The sequence below is a fragment of the Vespula vulgaris genome, chromosome 2 (assembly GCF_905475345.1).
Source record: "Vespula vulgaris chromosome 2, iyVesVulg1.1, whole genome shotgun sequence".
Classification (NCBI taxonomy): domain Eukaryota; kingdom Metazoa; phylum Arthropoda; class Insecta; order Hymenoptera; family Vespidae; genus Vespula; species Vespula vulgaris.
Window position 1 is genome coordinate 9,278,119 of NC_066587.1, and position 27,457 is coordinate 9,305,575.

General features: G+C 36.5%; 5 protein-coding genes across 7 annotated transcripts; all 5 read right to left on the reverse strand.

Moving 5' to 3' along the window:
• Window positions 1–3,903: 3,903 nt before the first annotated feature.
• LOC127062012 (uncharacterized) lies at window positions 3,904–8,379 on the reverse strand. The gene is made up of 4 exons (XM_050989563.1): window positions 8,250–8,379; window positions 4,431–4,802; window positions 4,254–4,352; window positions 3,904–4,178 (listed from the first exon to the last, which is right to left on the reverse strand). The coding sequence occupies exons 1-4, from the start codon at window positions 8,377–8,379 to the stop codon at window positions 3,904–3,906; spliced, it is 876 nt and encodes a 291-aa protein (XP_050845520.1).
• A 406-nt stretch (window positions 8,380–8,785) lies between these two features.
• LOC127061745 (uncharacterized) lies at window positions 8,786–10,873 on the reverse strand. Its single transcript, XM_050989054.1, has 3 exons — window positions 10,772–10,873; window positions 10,128–10,641; window positions 8,786–9,858 (listed from the first exon to the last, which is right to left on the reverse strand). Exons 2-3 carry the CDS (start codon window positions 10,633–10,635, stop codon window positions 9,497–9,499), a joined length of 870 nt encoding a protein of 289 aa, XP_050845011.1. The 5' UTR covers window positions 10,636–10,641; window positions 10,772–10,873; the 3' UTR covers window positions 8,786–9,496.
• A 3,585-nt stretch (window positions 10,874–14,458) lies between these two features.
• On the reverse strand, window positions 14,459–16,563 carry LOC127061743 (uncharacterized). 2 transcript variants are annotated; one of them, XM_050989051.1, is made up of 5 exons: window positions 16,444–16,563; window positions 15,888–16,047; window positions 15,334–15,637; window positions 15,066–15,259; window positions 14,459–14,955 (listed from the first exon to the last, which is right to left on the reverse strand). In XM_050989051.1, the coding sequence occupies exons 2-5, from the start codon at window positions 16,018–16,020 to the stop codon at window positions 14,597–14,599; spliced, it is 990 nt and encodes a 329-aa protein (XP_050845008.1). In that variant the 5' UTR covers window positions 16,021–16,047; window positions 16,444–16,563; the 3' UTR covers window positions 14,459–14,596. The 2 variants fall into 2 exon arrangements, with proteins under 2 accessions (XP_050845008.1, XP_050845009.1); XM_050989052.1 differs by having other exon boundaries at window positions 16,391–16,563.
• Window positions 16,564–17,052: 489 nt separating this feature from the next.
• LOC127061741 (uncharacterized) lies at window positions 17,053–22,385 on the reverse strand. 2 transcript variants are annotated; one of them, XM_050989050.1, is made up of 5 exons: window positions 22,183–22,385; window positions 21,143–21,904; window positions 20,373–20,492; window positions 19,286–19,578; window positions 17,053–18,687 (listed from the first exon to the last, which is right to left on the reverse strand). In XM_050989050.1, exons 2-5 carry the CDS (start codon window positions 21,732–21,734, stop codon window positions 18,265–18,267), a joined length of 1,428 nt encoding a protein of 475 aa, XP_050845007.1. In that variant the 5' UTR covers window positions 21,735–21,904; window positions 22,183–22,385; the 3' UTR covers window positions 17,053–18,264. The 2 variants fall into 2 exon arrangements, with proteins under 2 accessions (XP_050845007.1, XP_050845006.1); XM_050989049.1 differs by having other exon boundaries at window positions 20,373–20,546.
• A 2,018-nt stretch (window positions 22,386–24,403) lies between these two features.
• On the reverse strand, window positions 24,404–26,875 carry LOC127062013 (uncharacterized). Its single transcript, XM_050989564.1, has 4 exons — window positions 26,651–26,875; window positions 26,053–26,320; window positions 25,423–25,677; window positions 24,404–24,580 (listed from the first exon to the last, which is right to left on the reverse strand). Exons 1-4 carry the CDS (start codon window positions 26,873–26,875, stop codon window positions 24,483–24,485), a joined length of 846 nt encoding a protein of 281 aa, XP_050845521.1. The 3' UTR covers window positions 24,404–24,482.
• Between the last annotated feature and the right edge of the window lie 582 nt (window positions 26,876–27,457).

Here is a 27,457-nt window from a genome sequence, read left to right on the forward strand (position 1 = left end):
TCGTCAAACGGACAATTGTACGAGTCTCTTTGTCCTTCTTTCTCTCTCTCTCTCTCTCTTATTCTCTTGTTTTTCTTCCTTATCTTCTCTCTTTCACTGTACTCACAGTTATTCTTTGTAGGCTTCGAGTTTAAAGCAGTAACCAAATTGTTAAAAAATTAAGCTGGACAAAAAAGTCTTCTAAATTTGAAGTCACCGGTATTTGAAATTTTCATGTTTTAATGATCATTTTGTTTAATAATCACATTTTTTTGTTTACGAATTATTGCATGATATTAAATATTTATATTGATTATAATGCATATATCATTGAGACAAAGCTTACGGTAAACGACAGAGAAAAACATGAAAGAAATGCATGTATAAGAAACCTCGTTAGACCTTATCGTAATTCGTTAACACAAAACGCCCACATAATTAGTATCGATAATCTTACCAGCTCGTTTGCTTTTTCTTTAGCAGAAAAAGACAGATATGTAGGAGGTAAAAGTTTAAAAATTGGCTACACTCTCCCTTTGGCATCGTAAAACTGCGACTTTTATGATACAATCGATGAATCCATCGAGTTTGGCGGATGCGAAACTCGATCGACATGAATGAAAGAAAACTAGTATGGATCAAGTTCAAACATCCCGGATCCGACCTTCATCGCGACGGACACCACTTTCTACTCTGACCCTGCGGCTCTCACGGGCCGACGATAACGTCTCTCTCTTGTCGTTTTCGTTTCGTTCCTTCCGACAGACGCGCGAGTTTCGAAGTATTGAATGACAACTTACAGAAAACATACACACAATTGGAGTTCGAGAGACTATAGTACGTCTTAGTAGGCTAGTCACGTTGCCGACTAAACCAGCTTGTAACATAATCTTTGGCTAATTATATACCTATTAGATATTCGCTCGTTGTTACACGTTTGTAGACTGGCTATTTTTTCAATTTCCTTTCATTTAAACGTTAATTTGTTCGCGAAATGAACGACGTATGTCAGTTAACTTATACGACTCGCTATATAAAAAGGGATTCAATGGAAAGAAGTTGAATCTCGTACTCGATCTTACGTCAGTAGTCATTCATCCTTTCTCAGTTATTGGGTAGCTCTCAGAATCCTCTCGGTTTACGTTCCCCTCGGAAGAACGAGCCTTAAAAAGTAAAACCAAAGTTTCTCCTTTGTGTTCGCACCACCGACCGTTAAGTTATGAACACGCCCAGAGTAGTAAAATTGTTATTCTCGTCAAGAAGAACATGACTCCTGATGGGGTTCACTTTTTTATTTTCTAAAAGTAAATACCAAAATTTATCTCGTATCTAATCGTGTCTTACAGCTAGTATCTTTTTATGCATACAAGATCACTTAAAATTGATTTTTTCGGAGGCAGATATTATACAACTATCAATATTTATTCTTTGTCATGATGTAAAAATTATCGTCGATAATGCAAAATATTAGATTCTGAAACAGTATTTGAAAAAGTACCGTGTAGATTAATACGAGGAAAGAATCCGTCCAATCTCCTACGATGAGATTATTTCAGTGCCACACGAAAAGGAGGTCCCTATGAAGTGCATTTGAGATGTCAAACGATCTCTAACTCCTACATTATTTTCCATTCGAATCGGAGAAAGTTTATACGCGCGCCATGCCGTCTCTTTTTTATTCTATTTCCAGATTTGTTACGTTAAGCAAGTTGAAAGAGTTCATAAAATTAAAATTTTTTAGATTTTAGAAGGATCGTACGATGAGAATCTTTCCTTCGAGCTTCCACACCGTGACAAGACGCATGCGCGACCTGAAAAATCGGTCTGTAACTACGCTCCTTCTCGGATTTGAATTTTAAATTTCCCTCTTCCATGGATCGTAATGAGTTAGGAATGTAACGGGGTCCTCATCTCCTCGACGACCGATCGATGTGTCTCTCATCTCTTCTCTTTCTCAACACCTCGCTACTGTGCCAGAAAACTGAGATATTAATAAACCATCTCCGAGTCTTGACCATATAGGACCGATGACGATTAAAGAAATCTTTCGAAAAGAATGATTAGGACGTATTGCGACTCGAAAGGCAACAACCTTCTGAAATTACACTTAAAAACAAAGAATCGATTCTTCGTTAATACTCTATTCGCGATGCTCCGCGAGTGAGCGCGTATCTATGTCAAAGGAGTAACAACCATCGAATTTCAAATCAAATAGGTATCGAAAGTTAGGAGGAAATATCGACGAAAGTAAATACACGTAAACGACGAAATCGCCTAGTAGCTCGGTAGATTAGAAAGTATTTTGTAGATGGGAATAAAAAGAGGAGAGAAACGAAGGAAAAGAAAAGAGTAAAAAAGAAAGAAAGAAGAAACAGAAAGAAACCGAAGAAGAGACTTCGAGATACGGGATAGAAAGTGGTTTCGACTTCAAAGAAACGATTCGTCGAAAGAACAGTAAATATATACTATGTATAATATTTGAAAAAAGAAGATCGATTAACATCTCGATCGACAAATAGCGAAACTCCGGAGCAGCACCTGCGCGGACTTCACATTGCGTCTGGACCGATTTCAAGGTTTGCCGGCACGTTTTATGATATTCGAGACGTAAAAAAGGAACCGTCTCGTAAATGTGTGTCAGTAGGTCTACGGCTTCCACCTTCCTAGCGAAGATAGTCTCTCTTTCTCTTCGTAAATAAAAGGAAAAGAGAGATAGTATGGCGAAGATCGTAAAAAAAGAAGAAAAAGAAGCAAAAAAATGGATTCCACTGCTTTCGCGTAATTAATTTTCTCGTTCGGTAAACCTTTTCTTCGAATAAAACGAATAATTTCTTACTCATGAATCAAAGATTCGAATGCGCATGAACATGCGAGAGCGACGAGCAGCATAGATAAATAGTACAGAGCGTTTTATGTTTTGTTTTGTAACGTCGCTTGAAGCTTTCCTAGATTCTAGTGGTGGAAGAAGGAAAACTATTGATCCACTTATAAAAGGCACGCTTTGCATCGATCGCTAGGATACGAGGCGCATCCGCGAACAGGTGGATATGCATCGCACGCCGTCGGCCAGCGTGGCAGTTCACTGACACACTTTTCTCTTTCTCGAATCCTCGAAGCATTCCCCCCTTAACAACCTCGATAGCTTCTCTTGTGTCAATTTTATTCCCTTTGCCGGTTCTCCTCGTACCATATCAATGAACGTCTTCGAAAGATACACTTCCGTTCTTCGATTAATTCAAATATTTTCTATTTGTTAGATATTTTTAAAAGAAGGGAAGAAAGCTTCAGAATTAATATTACATTTGATGTAAATGATAAATACGCGCGCGCGTAGATGAGCGATCAAAGATCAAAATTAAAGGCAAATACATGTCAATTGACAACAGAAGTCTAAGTTTATTTAAATAACTTAAATTTAATCGTATACATATAATTGTGAATAAAAAGCTGCGAGACGTGCTGAGCGTAAAATCAATCGTCGGTTAACGGCGATCGGAATTACGCGTGTCACCGAATCGCGTTGTCTTACCGTCGTTTAGAGATAAGTAATAAATAAGAAGGAAGAAAGAAGAAATAATTAAGAAGAAGTAGGAGAGAGAAATAAAATAAAATAAAGAAAGAAAAATAAAATAAATAAAGATTGATCGTATACTTTGGTTCGTTCGTCGGTCTTCGTTCTTGCTCGTAACGAGTCGTCAATGATCCGTCAAAGAAATCTTTAAAGTTCGTCATCGGTTGTCGCGTAAAGTCAATTTCCAGTCGTTGGTCCAAGTCGTCATTGTTAATGTCTTTCCCATTGTCACTACGTTCGTAACGTTGCCGTCTATTTAAAGTCGTTTCGTCGTCATCATCCTCGCTCGTACACGTCGAAGCACGTCTTAAGTCTTATAAACGATTCTACTGATTGTAAAATCGGTTGTCGCGTCAGGACCCCTTCAGATCTCCGTAAAGATCTGCGTAGCCTCTGTAAGGCAAGTCGAGAATGTTATCGTTCTCCTCAGACATACTACGTTTCTTGCGATGATGATGACCGACTTCTTGCGCGTAAACGACGTGATGTCCACCTCCATCGTCTCCGCTACTGGCTAATTTCTTCACAGCAATGATTATGGACAGCATCAGAGCGAGACCGGACACCATTAATGCCTTCATCGTTAAAAGACCAAGTGCACCAAATCCCATAGCAGCCATCATTTTACCTAGCGATGCAACGTATAACATAAATTCGATTGTCCGTCAATAATAAGTGATTCAACAATCGTCAAATATTTTACCCATCATTAGAGCCAATATCATCATTCCACCGCCACCCTTTTTGCCACCACCGCCTCCTCCGCCTCCACCCAAACCTCCTCCGCCACGTGCTCTTCCACCTGTTGAATGGAAAACAATCGTATAAGATATAAAATGTATCTTAATTTTCACTTAATTTTCTAGCAACTTAGACCAACCCTCGCCGATCGTTGAACTGGTCATGGTCTTCTCGAAAGCCGTTTCAAAATTTTGCGGTAATAATTTCGGCAACTTCACCCTTAACTCTCGACCCTCGAGAAACTGCAGCAACGGCGTCATGCTACCGAAGCCTTTGAGGAATCTTCCTTTTCGCGAGGAACTTGCGTCCTCCACTTCAACCAGACTAATTCCATCGAAGATCTCTATATCCGATTCCTTGCTGGAGTTCTCGAGAAGTTGCTGAACGACTCGTCTGACAATCCTGACTCCCTGACACGATACCGAGAGATTTTTTGGTTCTTCTGCCGAGCAGTCGGTCGAAAAGTCCTTCCAGGCGTTAGTAAAATCTTTGGATAGGCCACGATCGATTGCTATCACGTTCGACAAACAAAGAAACGTCGCGAGGACAAGAAGGAAACGCTCGACGATAGACGGCGTCCACCGTGCGGAAATTTTCCGCGACATATCCACCTTCCTTCGTTTTTCTTCTTTCTTCAAATTCGCCAATAATAAAGCCGACCGTTTTTACGTAAGAGGGTAGAAATGGCAGAGTGATACTGTGGAACCTACGGCAGAGATCCGAGTGCTGCGGCAGAACGCTCTGCAAATCCCATTTATATAGATCTACGTGCCGCGATGGTGATCATAGAAGGATGAAAAAAAGTAAAGAAGAGAATAAAGAAGTCTCGATGAAACGAACGGACTGGCCATTCTCCATTCGCTCTCCTCTCCCTTGCGATGCATTAGCTTACACTCTTTTTCGTACGTTATAAGTAAGATCCTTATCCTCCTCGTCTAGTGCAATCTTTTATTTTTGAAGTAAGCGTTTTAGAGCGTTACGGCGAGCATTCGACCGATAAAAAGAAAGAAAGACATATACCTAGGTAGACAACGCTTTTGCTAAAAGAATCCTTTTTTCTCTTATCTACCTTTCCCTCTCTCTTTCCCTTCCCTCATTCACTCAACTTATGAAAGGGGAACGTAACAGAAGAGATGCAATATCTGTGATGAGATTCTACCGCGTTTGTTTCTAGATCATCGTCCGATGAGATATCTTCCTCCTTCGTCCGATTCACCCTTCCCTTTCCTAAAACGATCTCTAACCTTCGCGCGATCTTCTTCTTGTTAGTGGAACGGAAAAAGAGAGCGTACTAATTTCGAATCTCGATTGTGACCGTGACGCCTCGGAGAAACGTTAACGATCTTTGATTTTCCAGCCGGATACAAATCCTCATCCTCGGAAAAGGCAACTTTCTCGATGATCTCGATAAAGGTCTTCCGGTGAGGAACGATCTTGCATGATTGATCTTGCTCGATAGTCAAAAGACAACTGAGAAACGAGATGAATAAAGAAATCTGGACAGAAATCGTCAAAAGTCTTAGTCGCTTCGGTAGACGTCGTCTCGGCTCGTAAGAAAGAAGGACGCGAGTGCGGTAGGCTGATACGCTCGAAATCTTGAGATCACAGGCAGAGGGAAAACTAGAGGAGGAGAAAAAGGAGGATGAGGATCGAGGAAAGGTGGGAAGCGATGGGTATCTACCTTCTGAAGAAAGAGAGAGAGGACGAATCTAGTTCATCTTCTCCGAGCCTTTCTCTTCTGTTCCACTTCCCTCCATATTCTCGATTCCGACGCTATATACGCATCACGGACCTGTGACAGGTATAACTAGAGCCGGTTCGATACCGGCAACTTCGTTCCTTCGGACGACGCAATCGCACACGGACGTCTTATATCGATCGATGCAATCCTCGTACGATCGTTCTGAGATTTCTTAAATCCGATATTCATCGACGATCTACTTTCTTTTTTCTCTCTGATTCTAGTTACGTAGCTAATTTTATATAACTTCTTTTTCAAAATTCTTTTCATTTTAAAAGAAACAACTTCTTGTTTACTTGAAGGATATTATAAAATAATTGTTTTGTTCTCCGATAGATCTAAAAAAGAAATCTGTATTGTTTCTTCGTCATATTTATGTTAACAATTTTGTTAACAATTGATATCTTAAAATAAATTAATGCATATCCTCGTAAAAAAAAGCCAGTAAGGTTTAAAAAAAATTATATTTAACGTTAACGTTTAAGTATTATAATTAATCGAATTTAATCGACTCTGGTATTATGTTGACTTAATAGAAAAAACACATCTTAAAAATGGTGAAACGCATTCAATGTTTTGAGAGTTTATAAAAAATACAACTTGTAGATAAGAAATCGAAAGTCGGTGTGCTCCTGAAAAGAAAACGAATGAAGAATACTTCCTTTTGGGCTTCCTTTAATTCTCTCTTTCACACGTACATAAGCAAGAGTTTAGTAGGAATCTATCGTAAACGAAGTGGTTCCTCGTCGTGCACGTCTCTTTCATCCAATTCTTTTCAATCGTGATGGAGAAAGCGATCGAATGGAAGTAGGTCGATGTATCGTAAGTCAAACGATGGATACCAGATATTTTTCGTGAACTCTACATTAATTTTTTCATTGAAATCAAAACATTTAATATTCTGTTCGTTCGAAACTTACTCGTTTCACTTCGATTAGCTTTACAATTAATTTATTGTTATAAGATGTTATTTCGTTAATGATAGTTTCTAATTTTCACCTTAGAAAATACTTCGATTTATTATTTTGTTTATTGATCCTTGGATACTGTCCATTGAATAATGTTTTATTTACATTATTTTTCATCCAAACGAATTTGTATTTCCAGGGCATCGTCCAATGACAAATCTTCTCTCTTGGAATCTAACGCTATCAATTTCTTAGCAATCTACGTCTTAGGATTGTCAAACTTAAATTCCTGTCTCTTCGTTGCGGTAAAATTGATTATTTCACAGGATCTCTGAAAAAATAGCAAAATAGATTTATTACAAGAATATTTTTTTAAAAAACATACATACTCGTATATCGACAACGTACTCGATCTTCCTAATAGATAAAGTCTGATGATGAGGATGCCAGTAGTCGACTCTAACATACCAATGAATGTCGCTCCAAAATAGTTTTCTACGTGCGACAAAATAATTTCTCACAGGCATAATAAAGGAAATAAATAGATTTAAATTCGTCAAAATTCATAATTGAAATAGGACTGAATGATGGCAACAGAAGCAGAAATTTTAATTCGATAGTAGTCAATGATATGTAATAATATCATTAACTTACTAAAAAGAAAAGTCCTTGTCAGGATAAGAATACGTTTACATTAAAAAATCGTTTACCTCGATCATAGAATTGAATTTAATATTTATTTTAAAATACTTCAAAATGAAATAATAGATATCATAGAAATAATGCTACTTTGACTATGCGTATTCTTCAACTACAACAGTCTATAAATTATTCCCTATGGCATGTGACTAAACGTGTTATAGCATTGAATCGTTACATTGTTTATCGCCATACCAGACTCTAAAGTCCCGCTAAGTTTTGCAATGCGGGAAGCATCGTTCGAGCTTCGAACTCACTTAATTTAAGAGAAACTTTTTTACTGTTACGAGCTTATTTTTTATTTAACTTCAAGCTCGTTTAATTTAAGAGAAACTTTTTTTACTGTTATGAGTTTATTTTTCGTTTAGTACTTTTTTTTTTTTTTTTAATATTTTCCATTGAACAATTGTTTTGTTTTAGCTACTATGTGCGATTTTTTTTCTTTCATAGGTTTTCATCTCATAAATTATTAATTAATATCGAAATGAGATTGTAATCTTGAATTTTTAAATAACGTGAATCGTTACTATTTTATTGACATTCCATGTCTGTTATACTTATAAGCATTCCGGTAGGATGATTTAAGAGAAAAGAATTCCAAATGACTTACGTTTACCTGGAGAATAGTCGAGCGTATCCATTTTAGATTCTTCCTTCTTTTGGAAACTAGTTTTACAACCAGCACCGGTTAATAGGCCGAACAGAATAAGAATCGATCGAAGATTCCGCGTTATCTCCATTCTTCGCTTCACGAATGATACGAATGAAGTATACAAAGAGACGATGCGAAATTATTTGCCATTTTGATGTTTTCTCTTCGTGTTCTTAGTTACAGAAAAATATAATTTTTCACGTTCATATGGCGTAACAAATAGAGATAAACGCCGGATGTGCCAAATGGAAAAAGATATCTTTATAGTTAATTATAAGAATTGAGAGAGACTAATTACAATTATATAGTTAAAAATTTACAATTTCTATACATTTCTGAGAATAATAATATTGAAAAAGAAAAAAAAAGAATCTTATTTTAAATTCGCGTTCTTATAATTAGACACGCGATAACGTTACAAATAAATAATTATATTATAAAAACAATAAATATTTATTTATACAACAAAGAATATTAAACATAACGTTATGATACATTTGCACTGTCAATAATGGAGGGGCGAAATAAATTAATGGTAAAAAGATAAAACTAACGAGGGGTACTCGTTACTTTGGATACTCGTAGATACGATTCATTGTCTTCCGCTTTTTGTCTTTTTGTCTTTTGGTCTTGATAACGTCTATCGTATTCGGTATAACTATCTTACAAATCTCTTTCAATAGATAATCAATTCGTGAAATATCAACAAGTAATATAAGAAAGATCTCTTCTCTGTTTTCTCTTTCTTGTTTTCTTCTTACTGTGATAAGAATGTCATATGTGTAAAAAAAAAAAAATAAACATAGTAGTCTCATGTAGCGAGACATGTACATCGCGCGTCCGTATTCTAACATGATAATGCGTAAACAGTCGTACGAGTCGAAGTCGTGACAAATGGATGAGGAAGGACAGTCGTATCTGTCGAATTTTTAAGAGGTGAAGGCACCCCGAATGATGAAAGGAAAGAAAAAAAGAAGGAGAAATGATAAAAGAATGGATGATCAAAGAAGAATAAAAGGCAGAAATAAATAGAAACAGAAAGAAAAAGATAAAAATAGAGAAAGAAAAGCCTAGAATAACCAAAGTAAAAATCTAAGAATTAATACTAAGATCGCGAAGACAATACAAACGATACGATGGATTTCACAGAGCGAATAATCGATCCTGCATATTTTTCTGACTTCTCGTCTTCTATCTTATCTTTTTTATTTGGCGTGAGCGGAGTAGGCCAAATCGTGAGCGTCTCCTTGGCCAGAAATCGATGTCTGCCCATGAAAATTTCTTGCCCATCCACTTGAGTAGCTATCACCGTGTCCATGATCGGAACTGTAAGTGTGACTCGAGGAGTGATGTGGATGAGCGACGACTTCGTACGTCACGTGCTTCTGTTGCGAGAAGAGCTTTTTCAGGCCGATAATACTGGCCAAGAGTAAAGCAATCTTGGAAAGCAAGAGAGCTTTACCGACCAACAATGCCAAAGCTTTAAAGGCCAAACCAGCGATCACACCGATCTTCAGTACAGCTGCTGCCATCAGTGGACCCATGTTGTTATTTTTCTTACCACGACCTGAAAAACGTCGATTGTCTCTTCGAAATTAGTTATTACTTTTTTCCCTTTCTTCTCTCGTCGCCTCGACGAAAAGGTAATAAAACAAGTTGAGAGTCAATGAACCGCTCTATTATTAATCATAAAATCGGACAAAACCACTAATCGATTAATCATTAGATCTCTCCATCGTACTGTTTTTACTCGTTACATCATCGACTCGAACTTGATACTTGAGACTATAAGTATAGATTATTAAACGCAGATTAAGTAATCAAAGATAAGATTACCGTCTTGAACGGGTGCATTGTCCGCGCGTTCGATAGAAAGGCCAAGATTGAGAGATCCATTTTTGTCCTCGGAAGCAGACACGACGACATTATCTTCTGGAAGGATTCTCCACTTGATGCTCCTGGATTTGACGAAAGCGTAAACTTTGTTAACCACGAGATTAAGTACTTCCGTTTCCTCGTCCGTACTTCTGCCTGCTTCGTATGTGATAACCTCTTCCGTAGCTTGACTGGTCTTTCTAATTTCAATGTCATCGGTTAACTCAATGGAGGTCTTTTTCAACAGCTTGTTCATATACGTTACAAGCTTCAACATAACGCAGCTACTAATATCGTTTTGCGAACACTTGTTGTTCAATTTTCGAAGCAGCTCCTCCTCGTATTTCGCTCGATCTGTCATTGTCACAGACTGCTGCTCGATAACGCTGATTTTGTCGAGCTTCTCGATAGGATTGGCAAGACACATACCTAGAGCGTAGATCGCTAGTAATACTAAAACTGCTCTCATCTTGCTCTAAAAAAAATTGCAAAATAATCGATTGAGATTAATAAATTCAAAAATATAATCAATCTCCAAAACGATATTAATCTATTTAAGGGAAGCGAAGATAAATCAACGAAACAATATTTTGAGTCGTACGTACCTGTTTGTTTTCGAACTGAATGTTATCAGAACCGGACGAACTGGATACTCCAGATGAGTTTCAATCTACGGAGGCGACCCGTTGTATCACGCTCGATGCGTGGAACGAGCGTGGTGAGGCGTCTGAACCCGCGTCTCGCCCCGGCTACTTTATATAGGTAGATCTCCTGGCTTAGTAGAGCCAAGTTGTATGCGTACAACGCGATATGGCGAACGCCTTCTCGGTGGGCCACCTCCTGCAGGAGGTGTGTGAATAACCAGCTCGAGAGGAAGATAGCCACTTAGGTAAGAAGAGGATGAAGCAGAAGCTAGAGAAGGAGGAGAAGTAAAGCAGAAGCAACATTAGAAGAGAAAGAAGGAGGAGCGAGCGATACCAGTAGTGGTTCGCTATGATAGTGCCAATTATTTCTCAGTATTGGTAAGCAATTCTGTAGACGTATGCGTGTATTGGCATCGAGAAGCTGATGGTGGGACGCATCACGCACAACTCTCTCGTGGGATGAATCTCTCGCGGAAGAGAGAATCAAGCTGATGCCAAGGTAAGGACACTTGGAAGAGGTTGATCGGCTCGGAATACTCGCGCAAACTGGTTCCATTCTTCGCACACAGATACGAGCTAACTGCTCGAAGAACAGTCATATGTCACATACAAGGACATAAGGTCTTACTAGAAGCTTCACGATTATTACCGGCGCACCCGAGATGATCTTGTGTGAGTGCGCAAGCTTGTATAATGTACGCATCATGCGTTCGCGCGTATCCGAACCATTCGCGTTGGTGGCAGACATCAAGCCCGACCCATCACGAGAACCGTGTCACGGATGTGGAGCACGCACGCTATCCATCCAGACCAAAGACGCATATACACCTTTCATACACTTGAATGCCATGGATTTTACGCAAGCCGTAAATCTTACACCTTACTCTTTCGATGTGGATTTTATTTCTTGCACGTTATGAAAATTTTATTAAAGAACCATGCACCAGTTTCTAAGATTACCGTTAAAAGGTTCAAATTCGCAAGAGTAAATTTTCGATATGAAAATAACAATGAAAGTAGTCTTCTCATGTATAAGAGATATCGATATAAAGATAACCTACAAAGCGTTCGTAGTAGGTCGTCATTGATCTCAGAACCGAAAGTCATCCGAAAGTATGAAATAGGAAAAAAGATAGAAACACTAATTCTTGAATCTTATACTTAGCAAAGAGCATCTTAATCTAATAATCAAAAATGGGTCGACGAATCATCCCTGATTCATGGAAAAACTTCGAAGGCAAGATGCGAATAGCTCGACTCGTTTTCGAATCCGGTTAGTTTCTTCCTACCAAGAACCGCTTTCACATAAGATCGCAGAGGTTAACCGCGTCGCCAAGCTTCGATCTTGGAAAGCTCGCAGACATAATAAAATAATTAATACATTAACGTCCATCGGTCATGTATTCTTTGTCATCCACGTCTTCGTGAGATTCTGAGTCTCATCCAACAGTTTTCGAACAGTTTCGAATATACGGAACCGTTACACTGTGTCGAATTCCAATTGTATTATTATCCGTCGAGATAGCCGTTGGAAAAACTCGCCGAACAAACAATCGATCCTCTATTATGGCGTGGGTGCTCAACAAGCCATAAAAATGTTGCGTAGATACATACACGCGAAACGACGACATTTCTCGTATCGTTCTTCGTTCTCTTCCTCTTTCTCTCTCTTGCTTAACGACTTGCGGTACTTCAATATCTACGTTTCATTAACTTTCTCTCGTGTAACCTTTTATCCTAATTCTTTCTACGAGCCTACTTTGAAAGGATGCTCCTTATTAATCCTTTCACGATCAATTCACCGATTTACGTAACACGAACGTTTTCATTGATATCCAGTGAATAATCGCATTCAATTAATCGGGTTATCCCGTCCGTAAAATTCGCATTTCTCGATATTGCCAAATAATCATCTCGATACTGATCGCACGTGCGCGAGAGAAATTCAAGAATTCTTTCTTGACCTTAATTCTGAGCCTCTCTAACGTTGTGAAATACCTATATATGTAAGTACATGTATCATAATCAACGCGAAAAATGCATGGAGTGTTTAACGGAAGAGAGCTTTGGAAGGTTAATTCTATTCGTTTGAAATAGGAGGATTAGAAAACGAACATTGTGCGAAGGCAAAGAAGAAAATCGATTGAAGCTTTGTTTAAAGGTTCCCGAAAGAAAGCTAGAAGTCACAACTCGCGAATATTTCCACGGACTTTCCGGCATGGCATTTTCCTTGTACCGCCCCGTTTACGGCTATTCACTTCCGGTCTTCTCCCGGGCAAACGAGGTCACTTGGTCAACGGATCCATTCTAGCCGATTCTTTGGATCGCACCAGTGAGAATCATATCAGGCTAGTTCTCTTCTATTCGTGGATATCTTCGTCTTTTCCCGTTTTGTGCTTAAAGAAAGAGAGAAAGAAAAAAAGAACTGATGAAGCACGATTATTTTCTCGTTCGCGATTTTCACGCCAAGATGAGCGAACCGGCCGGACCAACTACTCAATGTTGCCTGATCCACCGCATTCATCCACCGTCAATATTTATTTATGCTATTTTCATGGGCGTTGATTTAATTAATCCGCTTGAAGGATTAGAGAAAACGATTGGAAATGTAGTCCTTGTAATTAATTTATTGCGGAATCGTATAATTTTATTTTTCAAGAGTATTTTTTACAAAGAATTTTTTCTAAGAATATGAGATATTAACGGGAAATCGAAATTCGTCTTATTCGATTCTCACTAGTGAAAGATATTCTAACAGTCGATCCACATTCGCATCGGGTATAAACATGAATTAGACGCTTTCGTTGATGTCCGGAGAAAGTGCATTATAGCAATCGAATTTATAAATGATAACGACGACGATGACGATGACAACAGTTGTTATAAATAATCAATTTACTTACGTGTCTAAAAAATTCGTGTCCCAATTTTCTTATTGTTTTTATGGGATGAAGGATTACCGTTTCAAATCGTTTATTGTAAAAAATATCTCAGGAAAATTGTCTTGATGCGAAACTCTAAACATAGTCCATCTTATAGTCATGAGGTGAAAACAATTATGTTTTTTTTATTTATATGCAGGAAGAAGAATATGAGTGTATGTATTTAAACACGTGAGATGATATGCTTTCTACATTTACCTGATATATTTCTATATGGCTTCGCTTTGTTCAATACTATAAAATCTTTATATTATTAAATATAATATAAAATCTCATTAAAACAACTAAAAATTTGCAACACGCAGGGATTAAATAATTATTGAAACGCATCAAAAAACTTAACAAATTATTATCGGACTGCTATTAGTTATCAATTATTAAATTTGATCTCTCGTTACATGTATTTAATTTTATTATTTCGTTCTATTCAGTTACTCTTTACTTTCTTTCTTTGTATCAAAGAATAAAGTTTTGTGTGTTTTTATGTAAAAAAATAATATATACATGTATTTTCAATCTCCATGAGATTATTAAAGAGATCTATAATAAACATTTGTAAAAAAAAGATACTAATGACTTTATAATTATAAATTAATAATAGATATGTACATTTACTATCGATCAATATTTCTTTATACGAAATTACATGGACATAGTTTAAATACTAAGTATATGAAATAACTTACGAAAATAACATCGAAAAGAACGTCAAACATGGAATCGTATTAGTTATCTTTACAATCAATTGATAAACTACGTTTGATTCAACAATGATTCAAAATTAAGTTAGATAATAAATAATAAAATAAGTATAGATACATAATAATTAAAAAATTATCTTTTTCTACGATTGATATTCGCGGTAGCCTCGATATGCGAGATCCTGTCCATAAGACACAGCATCTCCGTGGTAACTTCCGTCGTATTCCGTATTGTGATTTACGTAAGGATAAGGCTGACCGGAAGATTCCTTGTAATAAGGATAACCGATACCATTTTGACTGTAAAAAGGTGGTTGATAATTTTGAGGTTTATACAATTTCAAAAATCCTATTACTCCTGGTACAACGATAGCCAAAAATGTCAAAAATTTCTTGAAGGATACCAAACCGAATATTAGAGGTAAAAATAACAACAGTTTTAATTTGAAGAGCTTCAAAACGATCAGCATCGGTATCAATAATTTTCGGAAACGATGACGTGCTAAAAAATGTAAAACTTCTGAGTATCATTTGTAATACAAACTTTTGAATAATTTATAATACGCAAACCAATTAATAGTAGAAAACAAATTACACTAGTAGAATACTCACAGAAAAGAGAATCCTTTTTATCTTCGAGAGTATCGATCTCATCAGCGATCTCATCTATAAATCTTGGTGAGTAAACTTCGTTTTCACCAATCTCTGAAGTTGGAACTTCTAGTTCGATAGCCATGGTCTTTACGAATCTTTCCATTTTTCTTGATGCGAATTTGACGAGCTGATCCCATTCCGATTCATCGGATCTACGATATTACAAAGCTATCGTAAATTTACATTTTTATCAAGAGATACTCCATTATAAACTTCATTTATTTACCTAGGTTCCGTCGAGTATTCATACGGTTGACGATTAACGTCCGCGACCACTTGTCGGGACATTTGCACCACCTTAACATTTTCGTTCAAAGCATAAGCCGTCTGATCGAAAAACTCGGAGAACGAAGTAAGTGCTTCAGATTTGAAGCATTCCGCTAGCTCGCCGTTCAAACAAGCCTTGTTAATCTTTGCCAAATACGGATCGACGTTTCGTCCTATACCGATACCAATCCAATCAAAAAGATTTTTACTTTGACGGGTTCCGTTAAAAAATCTCGCATCTGACTGCTGCGAATCAAAAGTACCTAAAAGAAATAATATTTTATTTGATTTTTGTTCGTCTTTAACGATAAAAAAATCTTCTCGATGAAACCAGTGTGGCAACTCAAACGCAAAATTATCAATAGGTTGAAATGTAAAAGTTATTAATGCAACGAAATTATTAATGTAACATCAACGCAATGCGATTATTTCGATTATATTTGTTTAAAACAAACGGTGAATTCTAAAGAATAAACGAGCATCGTTTATTAGTAAATTAGGCTATTAACTTACCAATTTTAACATTACCTGACTCCTCACCTTTCTCTTCTGCAAAGGTAACTCTTCCTCCAATAGACTGACTACGTATCAACAGCGAAGAGGATAAAAGAAGCACGCAGCTTACCAACAATCGCACCGATCGCATTCTGCCTCTATTAACTTTTGCCGGTACCTGCACAAATTTCCATAGTCTTTATCGACGTTTCGAGAAATGTTGAATTTTCAATATAATTAATAGAATAAATGTTGAAAGAAAGATTTCAAGTCATCAGATTTTTAATCATTTGAGTTATTTAAAAAAATAAAATTACGATTAAAGATATAAAAATGAAAAATACATACAGAAAAGTTTTAAAGGACAAGTAAAGGAACATTGATCATAGATAATTCTTCAAATTTAAAAGATTAAACATATGATTTCACGAAATAGTGATTGATGAATTTTCATCACTTTTGTATCAGTAATATATTTAAGCACACCAACTGTTATATCAAATAAAACTTTCTTGCGTTACCTTTCTCAATTGATCTTCAAAAAGAAAAAGAAAATGCTGAATTAGGCTCTTACTTGTCTGTTAATCGTTTTTTGTCAGACGGTCGTCGAATAAAACGTTTGAAACGACATGATGTCCACTATTTCCGAATCACAAAGCGTGCTTCTCGAACGTTTCTGTACAACGGACGCGTTAGTCGAACGAACGACTGCGACTATTCGCTGTAGTCTTCGAAGTGCCGTTAGTCCGAAGAGACCAATCAGAATCGCCGGATCAGGTAAAAGCCGGCTCACGATCTCACGTACACCTGCCGATATGCACGTTCGTTTCGTATCGTCTTTTGAATAAAAATCAGCCAAGTTATTATTGACTTTTCGACAATCTCTTAATCTTACGATCAGAAAATAAATGTGAACAATAATAAATCATCGATAAATAATTTTTTCAATAATTTTTACTAATACTAGTTTTAATCAATATTATGATAATAATTAGTATTTAAATCATAAATATCGAAAAATTACATATAAATTAATATCTAATTTCCATCTATTTCTGTCCACCTAATTTCTTTCATAATCTTTTTCTTCGAGAAAATTTCATCGTTACGTTTTAATATATAATCTTGAATCTAACTACAATTATTAAGAAGATTGCGATTAATCGCATAACTTACCCTTCGATATTAAACTAAGAGAAAAAAGGAACTGCGTCCGGAGAGGAAGCAAAACGAACTTAACATATGTGCAAGTAACCAACCGTTGTATTTATACGATAGGTTGGTCCAGTTTTAAGGAGAGGGAAGGATCTGTAGGATGCTAAGAATAGAGCAAGAACAGAGTGTTAAAAAAATGAAAGTGAAAGTGACCCCGGATATAGGACCGGAACTTATTGGAGGGACGAGATCGTTGTAAGGAAGATGAGGAGAAACAAACTTTCCTTTACGTAACTTAATTCTCAGTACATGCGTCATCAGCCTCTTATATGGATATTTTAATTTCATTTTGTCTTTCATCCATCACCGACTAAGTCTAAATTTTGAAATTTCTTGAATCTAAGATAAAAAAGCTAATGAAACAAAATTGATCGAAAACGATTCGATCGCTATTTTCACTTTTATTTTCATCGAGAATGTCAAATGAAAAACTAATGAATAACATTCGAATACTTGCAAATAAATCGTAAATTTTCTATCGAAGGAAAATTACCGCGTTCGAAAGAATATATTCTATTTTCTTTCATTCGACTGTACATTAATTAGTGTACCCGTAGATCGTCGTACATGCTGGTTTACATAATAATTATACATAATACATACATAACACCGCACAACGCTAATATGACTCTTATTTAAATTGACTTCGCTAATTTTAATCTATCAAGTACACTATCCCGTGCACCCACGTCACACGTTTTACTAAAAATAAATAAATTAGTAAACCCACATTAATACATTCTCGTGTTTTCATGAGATAAATAAAATTTACGTCGCCGTTCGACAAATAAATAATCCAAAAATATAAATAAATAAAATTGAGAGCTATTCGTCAATCGTGTTATTTTCATAAAAAAATATTCAACGTCAAAAAGCGATTATTCCTTTAATACTTAAGTCACTTTTTGCATACTACAGGAACGATCAATCTTAACTATTCTTTTATTGCAATAAAAAATATCGCGAACGCAGTATATATCCTGTTACAGAAACTGCTTTCCACCTATTATGAAAGATCGCACAATACCACTTATATCGCAGATGTATACAGATAACGGTTACCGTAACAATGTCAACGGTAATAGTAATAATCGTCATCCTATCATAAACCGAACGTTTGTTCTTTCAAGGAATCAACGTAAAGATATTCAGCAATTCTACTTAAAGAATGAATATTCTTTCAAAGTTTCCTAGCATGCACGAGTTTGTCAATGTCCTGATAGGTCGCCAGCATAGCCTGATTCTGCCTCAGATTTTGATCCTCCCTGGCAGTTGGGCAATTAGTGTAAGCGTCTTCGCAATTAATACCATCTTGACCATCCTTAGCTGCCTTCATGTATCGGAAAAATCTTAAGACATCCGGATTATCACTAGCAGGTTTCCTCAACTCATTTAATTCTCTTGAGAGTTGAGCAGAGACAAGATTAGAATATGGAGCGTATCGTGCTGGACTTCTATACATCGCACAAACCGCATACTCTCTACAGCCTTCACTGGTATGCCCGAGTCGATAGAAAACAGCATCCAATCGCGAGAGTAGAGGTGAGTAGAACGGGTCGTAGTTCGTCAGGAGCAACGAGCTCGTTGGAATCTCGTGAAAGACCTGTCGACATACATGTTAAAATTAGGTTTTACATGATAATATAGATGAGTATGCAAAAAAAAAGGATAGAAAAAAGAATAGAAAAAGAAATTTACATAATTCAAATCGAAGTCGTAAAACAAGAAGAGGATCATTAATATGTTCTGTAAAAGTGGAACACACGTCACATGTGTCCGATCCATGCTTAATCAATACATATACTTAATTTTCAGTTATACAAGAAAGAACCGGATGTATCAGCACATCAATTCGAGTTCTTGGACATTACATTGATTGGATATCACTGACACAAACAGATCAGAGATTAATGTGCTAACGAAATGATAATAAGTATAGCGATGTATAAAATGAGTTTAACGGGAACTGACGACCATTACGATTCGATTTACATCTTTCTATAAACATAGAGCACTTGCTCATAAATTTTACAACGACCGTTTATTTTTATTACAATTTTATCAAATAGCAACATGATATTGTTCTAGTTTAATTTTATTAGATTTAATTCTCAGAAAACATCTAATTTACATGTTGATTTAAAGAAAGTATGAATTTCATAATCTATCGTATATTCGCTGATAAAAAGTTTATCACTTGCCTTGAAATCTTGTTTCTTCGTAAAGCCTTGCGCCGCATGTCTCATATAATATCGATCGGAGATTGTATTAGCATGAGTATATGATGGATCAACGAAGGAATATCTAGAAGAAATCTCTGGATTTTTCTGCGACTGCATCATATTCTCATCGTATAATGTAGAAGCTGGCAATGTCCCAACTGGTTGTCGCGTCAAATAATCGTCATTGTAAAGATCTGAGTTGTCCTTGAACTCAAAGTTTTCTTCTGGAGCAGCCGTTACAGTTTGGGAGGATTGTGCAAAAGATGATACACCTAGGAAAATTTCGGCATATAAATTGGACGTATTATTTGAACCATTTACTTATTCAAATATTTTTATAATTACTTATTCAAACGGAAATAGAAAATGTTTGCATTTAAATCTATTTGAATCAATTTTTTTTTAGTTCTAGTTTGTGTGTGTGTGCACGCGCGCGTATGTATGTGCTTATGTGTGTGTGTATATAATATATATATATATATATATATGTATATATATATATATATAAAAGATAAAGAAAACTTATATATATACATGTATATATATATTTTTTTATATATGTGTATATATATAAGATATATGTATATATACAGTAAGCAGCAAAAATTCCTTATGTCATTATTTCAGAAAATATTGATATATTGGGAAAATGTTTTAAACAAAAAAGTAGCATTAAAAAAAATCTATTAACTATGATATTTATTTAACTTTAGAGTGACTTTGAAAAGACAACTTATCAAGATCAACATAAAAATCTTACATGAAAATCCCCATTTTTTATACAATATTGTTGTAGTCGAAATACTTGAACAGAATTTTCGAGGTCATTCCAAAATCAAATAAATATCAATTATTAAATTTTTTTAAGTTACTCTTTTTGTTTAAAATATTTTTTCCATATATCAATATTTTCTAAGATAATTGGCTATTACAACTTTTGCCTCTCACTGTATATAATATACTTTTAAATAGTACAAAATTAGGATACTGAAAATATCACTAATTACTATATATGTACCATTACCAAAAACTATATTAATTTATACTATTTAATTACAATAATTACCTTTGCCAACGATATTACCGATACTGCCGATGATACTTGGTAAAAAGAGAGCGAGCAAAACGCTCTTAATAATCTGTATGCCAAAGAACAACGGTAGCAAGAGCTTCTTCAGGCCGAATGCTAGAAAACCAAGTCCGAATCCTGTTAAAAAGGTACTCTTTCCCTGAAAGAGGGCTGAAAGCAAAAGTACCAGCCGATTAAAGCCTGCCCGGTTAGTCCTAGAAGCCATGCCGCAGTCAGTATCAGATTTTCTTTCGTTCTTCTCCCCTTTTTCTGTTTTCTTTCGCTCTCCTGACGTGGAATTACTGAAAAATCTTTTTTAGACCTTCTCGCCAATTGTTAACAAATACCCTTTTGCCCAATTTCGCCCTCTAAAAAGCCAATCAGTATTAAGCTAGCTCTGACGTGCCCCGCGCATACAGTTTCAATCTCTTACAAGAGTCATCTAGACATCGTGCACCGAGAAACATTCTGAAGCTAAAATTCTTCACCCTTTCTCCGTGCTAATATACATTCCAGCTGAGTCAAACAGTTATGGGTATTCGACAGCTTCAGAACACAGTTTTACGGTCTCTCTCTCTCTCTCTCTCCCTCTCTCTCTCTCTCTCTCTCTCTCTCTACCTCTCTCTCTCTCTTTCTCTCTCTCTCTCTCTCTCTCTCTCTCTCTCTCTCTCTCTCTTTCTCTCTCTCTCTCTATCTCTCTATCTATCTCTCTCTCTCTCTCTCTTTTTTTATAGACAAACACATACACACACGCGTGTCACACTCACCATCGAAGAAGGTTCTTCCCTTTCTCCCAGTGATCGTATTAGGATCGATCTTGATCCTAACCACGTGCTCTTTCGCATATCGATGAAGCTCGTCGAGAAGATCAGACCTCATCTCGAACTTCTTCTTAAACTCCCTCTCGGTCTTCATATTCGGTTTGTTGCTGGTTTCACTTCGCACTATCTGCACGGAATCAGTAACATTATACTCGTCGACCTTGGACAGTTCGTCCAAAAGATTCGAGAGTTTCTCGCCTGCACAAAGATCTTCTTCGCACGAAGAAGAGTCTTCCTCGTCCATCGAACTCCTCGTTGAGTTCTCCATGTTGGAAGACTCGATCTGATAGCTTGATTCATCGTCGATTATCGTTACACGATTAATATCCATATCAAACTTACTCGGTTTGCCACTCACTCTATGAGGGTGACCGTCAGCGCTTACATCGAATACTTCGTTCTCCGCGTTTGTCAAGGTCTCGTTCACGTTCAAGGACGAGGACTGTACGGCACTGAGCTTCACTTCGCTCGCCATTGTTAGGATCGCGAGGACACACGCCATCGTCATCGTTTTATACCTTCTTCTTCCTATGGTCATCCTTCTATAAACGTCTCTTTCTTTTCTTCCTAATTTCTTTTTAGTTGTGTAATGATACTTTTCGCGACTCTCTAAGCACACCTTCTCCCCTAACTACATTCCCAGCTAGCTGATGCTTTTATTACCGTATAACAACTGCATCTCCCTCGGATTCGCCAACGTTTCGCTTTCTTGGAAATGAACAAAAGATAATTACTGTAATCGCCAGCTTTCAAAGTACATTCAACGTGCATAATTATTAACATATTCAATTAAGTACGAAGTGATATCATAGGAATATTCTGTTCATCGTTACATAATGTATAATTATACGTAGTTACATTGTATCAATCAAGATAGTCATTAATACTTCTGATTAAAAATTGTATCAGTAAATAAGTATTTAGTATCAGGTTTAAATCGCGAATTGAAGTAATTCTAAATATGTTCATTCAAACAACATACTCACTCTTACTTCTCGCACGTGTCATCAACACGGTGTCCTTTTGCACGAAGTGTGAGCGAATGGTGAGATCCTTGTTTTTACCGATCCCGTAGTATATCTCCAAAAAGCGGAAAACGATAAGAACACGAGATAGAGGGTACTTAATCGAGGAAGGAATCTTCAAAAAGTTGGAATCGCGCTCGACGGCCGCGACGGTACTGGCTGACGGTCTCCGTTGGATCGGCTGGACTGAACCGATCTGGGTTACCCGGCCATCCGTCCGTTCGTCCCTCGCCACGGACTGTCGTTCCTTTCCACCTTCGTTCGTTACTTCCTTTGCTTCTTTCCTACTCTTTTTCCTTTCCTTTCCTTTCATTTCCATGCTTTCTTTATTCACGTATGCTTCATAAAAGACCGATCGATCAATTCCTTCTCGTTTCTTCCATGTGTCGAAATAAAAGATAGGTAATTTTCATCTGTTCCAAAATTAGATAAAAAGCAATAAAGATCAAAAATTTCTTATTTACATTCTTTCGTTACGTAAACACAGTAACGTTCGTAAAACTTTTTTTTTAACTTTCTATAACTCAATTTTGTTCGAGTTTAAATAAAGTTATACAAAACAAACAGATCTATAAGCATATGGGTTCAAAGTCATTCTATTCATGAAGCGCGAACGTGAATTACTCTTTCGTGAATTACAACTCGCGTGAACATATTATTGTGAAGATTGCCTGTAACGTTAACACTTCCACGACTCAGTCGTGGCAATACCAAACATAAAAGAGATTATCTTTGCAGCGTGTGTTAAAATTGAACGAATATGATACTTTTCAGTTGTTTTCACTGTCATGAATTAAAAATTTCTTGTGAATAGTTTACGCTTTCTACTAACAAAGCAGGAAAAAAATAAAGTTAGCACGGCAGCGTGATTCACGTTCGTCGTTTCTGCTTCATGGGAACACAGTATTATATAGAAAATTAATTTATGTTTATTCCTATTTTAGACAATCAAGCAACTGTCATGAAAACAAGAATGTCATCATTCATCTTACTCATCTTTTTTCTTTTAGACGCATCTAATTGATCTATTGACATTCACCAAGAAAAAGAAAGAAAGGGAGATAGAAATAGAAAATCAATGAAATGATAGCAAGTCTAACAATATAAATAGATCTTTTACAATATAAATCTTTTATCAAAGCAAAAGCCACGTGAACAATAAGCCGTTATATTAATGCGGCTTTTTCGTTAAACTATAACACAGATAGATGGTAACGGTCGACTTGCGTGAACGAGCTCGGATCACGTATCGACGTGTATTCGACTTCCGATTCCCCGCCAATTTGCCGGGGACTCAATCATCGTCATTAACTATCGTTCTGTGTCGCGGTAACGAAGTTGAACGAAGAAAATATGAGGAGAAGGTAAACGACAGCGAGAGAAAGAGAGTCACTCGTTCGATCATGGAAACGATTGAAAAAAGAAGTCAAATCGATTCGAGAAGTCATATAGGAGCGTACATTGCAAGGTATAATCGTGAAAACTCAAAGCCAACAAGCAAGAACGACAAAGACACAGACAGCGATAACGGTGTTTCGATCGGCCGTACGTCGGTTCACGCATGCTTTCGAACGAACCGCTCGAGCAAGTTTATCAAGACGAAGGTAAAAGAGGTGAAGAGAAAAAGCAACCAAAGAGGAAAGAAGAGAGATAGGAGGGAGAAGTATCGGGCGTATATCCAAATCTGTCAGTAGGTCACTCGGCACCAGGGGCCAACATACCTCTTGCCCACGTCGTCGACCTTGACCATCGACTTCGATGAATTCGAAACTACACATTGTTGACGACAAATCGCTCTCGCTTCTTCATATACGACCGATACTTTACCTTTTTTAATTGACTTGCTTTTTCTACGAATTTAGTTAAATATGAAAAACTTCGCCTGTGACATTTTCATAGAAATCCGTAATATCTGCAAGTCCGATTGGTAACGGTACTAGCCGAGAAAGTTACTTTTTTACGTATCATCGTCACGTCGACCCCCTTAACGAAAAAAACAGAATTCGACGATGACGAAGAATGACCGTTTCTTCTTTTTCGTTATTCTCGCATCTATTAGGATGATTCGAAAAACGATGCTTCATGGAAGAAATTACAAGTCGGTGATACAAATAAATATTTTATATAGCTTGTACATTCTATGTATAAAAAATATATTTAACAGTTTCAACAGTGCCACAAACATATCTTATCGTTGAGATTGTTTTTTGACATAAGATCTTCACATTTTATTAAAAATGTAGATATTTTGTTGCCGAACTTCATCCATAAGGATTGCGATATCCATGATAGGCCGGATAAGCTAGATGACTTTGAATATCATTCCTATGCGCCCAACCAGTATCTTCATGACCGTATCCTGGAAACGAGTATATGATTTAAAATAAGTGATCAAGACAAAACTCAATAGATCGATATTTCAAATACCGATAATTGACTCGATCACAGAACCTATTTTAAATTTGGAAAAATTCCTCACTATATTCATTTGTGTCATTAGGTGGCCTTTAACTAGAAAGTGTGTATACATTAAACGCGTCCGATGTCTGATGTCACAAATGTGATTTACACCTACTTAGGTACCGTACGCTAATAACTTTTTTTCGCGCCTATATTACCACCTCGAATGTATAATAAAACGATGCCGAAAAACATTATCCATAGTTTACTATAAATTTAGATTTTATTGAAATGAATAACAATTAAATATTATCAGCATAAATAGTGGAAGTTAAAATATTAAAAATAAATGGCAATAACGTTATGTTTCAGGTGACATTCTCGAATAGAACAAAATTTTCTTAAAAAATATGAAACAAAAAAATAATTTTTATGGTTATTTTAATACTTTTATTGTTTCATAGATGTTAATTATTATCGTTGCATGAATTATTTTGTAATCTTAATGGCTTGAGAAACAATATAAATGATGCTTTTTTCTAATGATAGAATAGAAAAATGAAAATTGTAAGTGAGGAAACACTCGTGTTTTACTTTAAGGATCGCGTAAAAAGAAATTAGTGCGGTCGTTCGTTTTTGCTTTTGAAAGATTTTACATTTTGAAAGCAAATAAAAAGTAGTTGGTTTTTTATTGACTTCGAAAAATGTTACCTCTACGAGATACGCTCATTAACTTTATACTTATTCTTGAATTTACTCTTAAATGCTACATATATATATACTATACGTAAAATTAATTACCTGTTGGATAATCAATCGGTGCTTCAGCAGCGGTGGCCCACGTATGATAAGAATACGCTGGATGTGGTTGAACTTTGCAAACCTTAAGATGCGCCAAAATAGATGGTGCAATCAAAGAACCTAAAACGAGGAGTTTTTTGATGAAGTGAACACCTAGAAAGATTGGTAACAGCAGCAACTTTAATTTGAAGAGATTCAATAATATAAGAAGTGGCAAGATCAACGACTTCTTCTTCTTAAAGATACGCCAGTCGCCTGAAAAGATGAAAGATACATTAAAATCGAGAGCTGTTCATTACTTCCCGAACCATGTTGAATGATTCAAATAATTATGATAATTAATCTGAACGGAATACGGGCCAGTTTGGATTCAGTGTATTATTACATAAAATGTACAGTTCAGTGACTCGCGGTAAAATAACCTCACTATTTTACCGGTGATAGAAAAGTAGCTTGCAAAAATCCGCTATTCCGGATCTGCTATTCGGACGAACAATTAGATTTGAGACTATCGAAGTAAACAATTTAACGATTTCACGTAAGTAACTCAATTCGACAATGGCTACTATTCTAACTATTACAAGTGAGACTCTATCAACGATTAAATATTCTTTTCTAGATGAAATTTACCCTCAGCCTTTTTCCTCCCTTGTATCTCTTGCAATTCATCCTCGTCCATTATCATCGGTCCACTATTAAAACTTCTACCATTTGTAGGATTCTCAATTGTATAAACGATCGCACGTTTCGTTAACAGATCGTTGATATTCTCTCTGAGAAAATCTAGAGTATCAAATATGCTTCTCTTGAAAGCTCGAGAACGAGGTAATTTCGGTAGCAGAGATTCCTGCCGCATCGATGATATCCTTATAATTCGAAATGGTCCATAGGTGAACTCCTAATATCGTAGAAAAATAATTTTAAGAAATATCTATAATTTGGTCAATCGATCAAACTAAATAATAAATCACGCTTCGAAATTACGACTTTGTCGTAGAAATCGCTGAAAGTAATGAATTGCAGAATCTATTACGCGAAAAGATTAACGCATCGCAACATTATCATTGATGAAAGGAAAGTGAGGAAGGCACGAACGCATAGCAGTTACGTGGGAAATCAAGATTACCATAATTGTAGGTTCTGCAATAAGATTTCGTAATCGGAGATTGAAATTCACGCAAACAGGTGGTCATCTTGTTAAATGATTTCTTTCTCTCTAGAGTCTTACCTTTTCTTTGACAAATTCGTTCAGCCATCTGGCTACTTTATACTTCCCACAGCTTGCAAAATCCCGCTGGAGACTGCAGTCAAGCCGGCATCTTTCCAAAAACGTGTTCGAGGAATTATGGTACGTCGCGGCACAGATCTCCGTGAAAAAGAGAAACAGAAAAAGAATCAGGAGAGACCTGGAGAATGTCGAATAACAACAATCGATGCTTGTTTCTCGTGCCATCGTTATCGTTATCTTTGTCTATGGCCAAATTTCTTCTGAATAATCACAATCAACTGTTACCTCGGCTGACACATGGAACACGGAATCACGATCTCATCACGAATTGCTCCTGAATTCCATTTTCATTTCGCTCTAATCTATTATCCTCGATTAAATTCCAAATTCAAAAAATGAAACCGGACACGTCGAACCCGTTAAAACACACGTAATTCCAATTTGATCGAATGAAATAGTGATACCGAGATGAAGCAGAATGCAAGATAAAGCGCACAAGTTCACTGACAGTGCTTAGAAGGTGTCTTGACCATTTATACGTCGAGCATTTAGGTCGGTGGGGGTAACGGTCCACGACTTGGATAATGCTGCATCAAGATTGCGCCGAGATGCAGCCGTCATTGCATCTATAGGTGCGCCATGCTCGGATACGTAGATATAGCAGGTACGTGGAACGGTGTTGCACGATCTACTCATTTTTCAAAAACTTACAGAATAAGTCGATTTTTATTAATATCGGAATAACGAAACAATGAAAATCATCAATAAACTGAATTGCGAATTTAAAATGCCAAAGTCTTACAAAAA